Source organism: Teleopsis dalmanni, unplaced genomic scaffold, assembly GCF_002237135.1.
Source record: "Teleopsis dalmanni isolate 2A unplaced genomic scaffold, ASM223713v2 unscaffolded_contig_0998, whole genome shotgun sequence".
In the NCBI taxonomy this organism is placed as follows: domain Eukaryota; kingdom Metazoa; phylum Arthropoda; class Insecta; order Diptera; family Diopsidae; genus Teleopsis; species Teleopsis dalmanni.
In genome coordinates, this window is record NW_024032380.1 from 1 (window position 1) to 1,569 (window position 1,569).

At 38.6% G+C, this 1,569-nt stretch overlaps 1 protein-coding gene across 1 annotated transcript; it reads left to right on the forward strand.

Annotated features, from left to right (window-relative positions):
- Positions 1–71: 71 nt before the first annotated feature.
- On the forward strand, positions 72–1,343 carry LOC119663860 (flocculation protein FLO11-like). Its single transcript, XM_038073462.1, has one exon. It carries the CDS (start codon positions 281–283, stop codon positions 1,313–1,315), a length of 1,035 nt encoding a protein of 344 aa, XP_037929390.1. The 5' UTR covers positions 72–280; the 3' UTR covers positions 1,316–1,343.
- Positions 1,344–1,569: the final 226 nt, after the last annotated feature.

Sequence of the window (1,569 nt, forward strand, 5' to 3'; positions counted from 1 at the left end):
AAGTTTTATTATAGTTGTAAAAAGCGGAAAATTTTAATCTCCAACTAATCCTTTTTTAATTATTTAATTTCAGCAGTTACATCATGATAACTTATTGGATTAGCTCAGTATTACCATAGTGGGTATTGAGATATTTATATACTTCACAGCAACAGTTACCGAATAAATAACGACGAAAAACAAAAGCTCGATAACTTAACGAACACGTTGCACTCAAAATATACAAGATAGTGATAATACAAAGTACACAGAGAATTTCCATTAAAATATAGACTATATAATGGAAGTGTATGACGACAGGCCAGTAAGCGTCTATGATAATCTCAGCATGCCCGCAACAGTTAACACGAATACAGCAAAACTTAAACCGCAAATAATACCAACAACGTCATCGACATCTGCATCATCAACAGCAGCCACAGCAGCGCTGAATGGAACAGATCCCCACTCTCCACTATACACCGAAATATCATTTAAGTTCAGCGATAATAATAAACAACATCAACAACAACAAAAACAGCCTATAATTCCAAATGGCAATCGAAGCTCCAATCACAGTCAACAACAACAAATTACCAGTCAGTTGAACTCCCCCTGCTACGCCACACCACACAAATTACCACCGAACAACACAACCGCACAAGCATTACCCGTTGCAAACACAATAGCTGCGAACGTAAGTCCAGTGCAAAGACCGCTTAGTCAACATTCGCAATCGGAACTAAACGAAGCCAGTCACAGTATAGCCGCAGTGAAAGCCGCTCTGAACGATGCTAAATCAAAATTCTTTGGTTTAAATGGTTACGCGCCAGACACTACAGATTTAAATAACGAATCTCAATTGCACAAGTTACTGCCAAACGTTAATGAATCTTACCAGCCAAAAGTACAAATTATCACACCATCACCGCCACCCAAACCACAGCCGAAGTATCAAAATATACCCGAAAACAGCGCGATATTCCGTAATCAACCGCCGGAATTGCCTCCGAAACCAAGTGAATGGCAGACCAATAAATCAAATACCAGCAATAGTCCAGTGTTCCGTGCCACAACGCCGTCTCCAGCTGCATCGTCGTCGAACTCTTCCCCAGGCTCCCAAATGGCTCCACACAAATCTTCCGCATTAGCTGCTTCAACTCCTTTGCCAACACCTGCACCAATCCAACAGCCGTCTAAAGGCAACATACCGCACAGCGCCGCATATAAGCAAGTTCCGCTGAGTGACATCGACAATTCGCAGCCGTCGCAGGTAAGATTCCAATTCAAGTCTTCCTGTACTTCACACAAAAAGCACATTGCATTAACAGATTAACTTTCCGCGACTAATGTCGCACAGTGAATTGCCGGATTATTCGCAATCTTAAATATTATTCAATAAAAAATTACTTAACAAATGCATTTTTTGTGATTTACAATATTTTATTGCTAATTGTGATTGCTTTTCTGTAAATAAACTATAGTTCATAATTTAGAAATAACACAATTATAAAAATAAGCAACGAAAGTGAAATTAATAACTTTTAGTAGTGCTACTATAGACAATATAAAACTATAATATAATTAAAA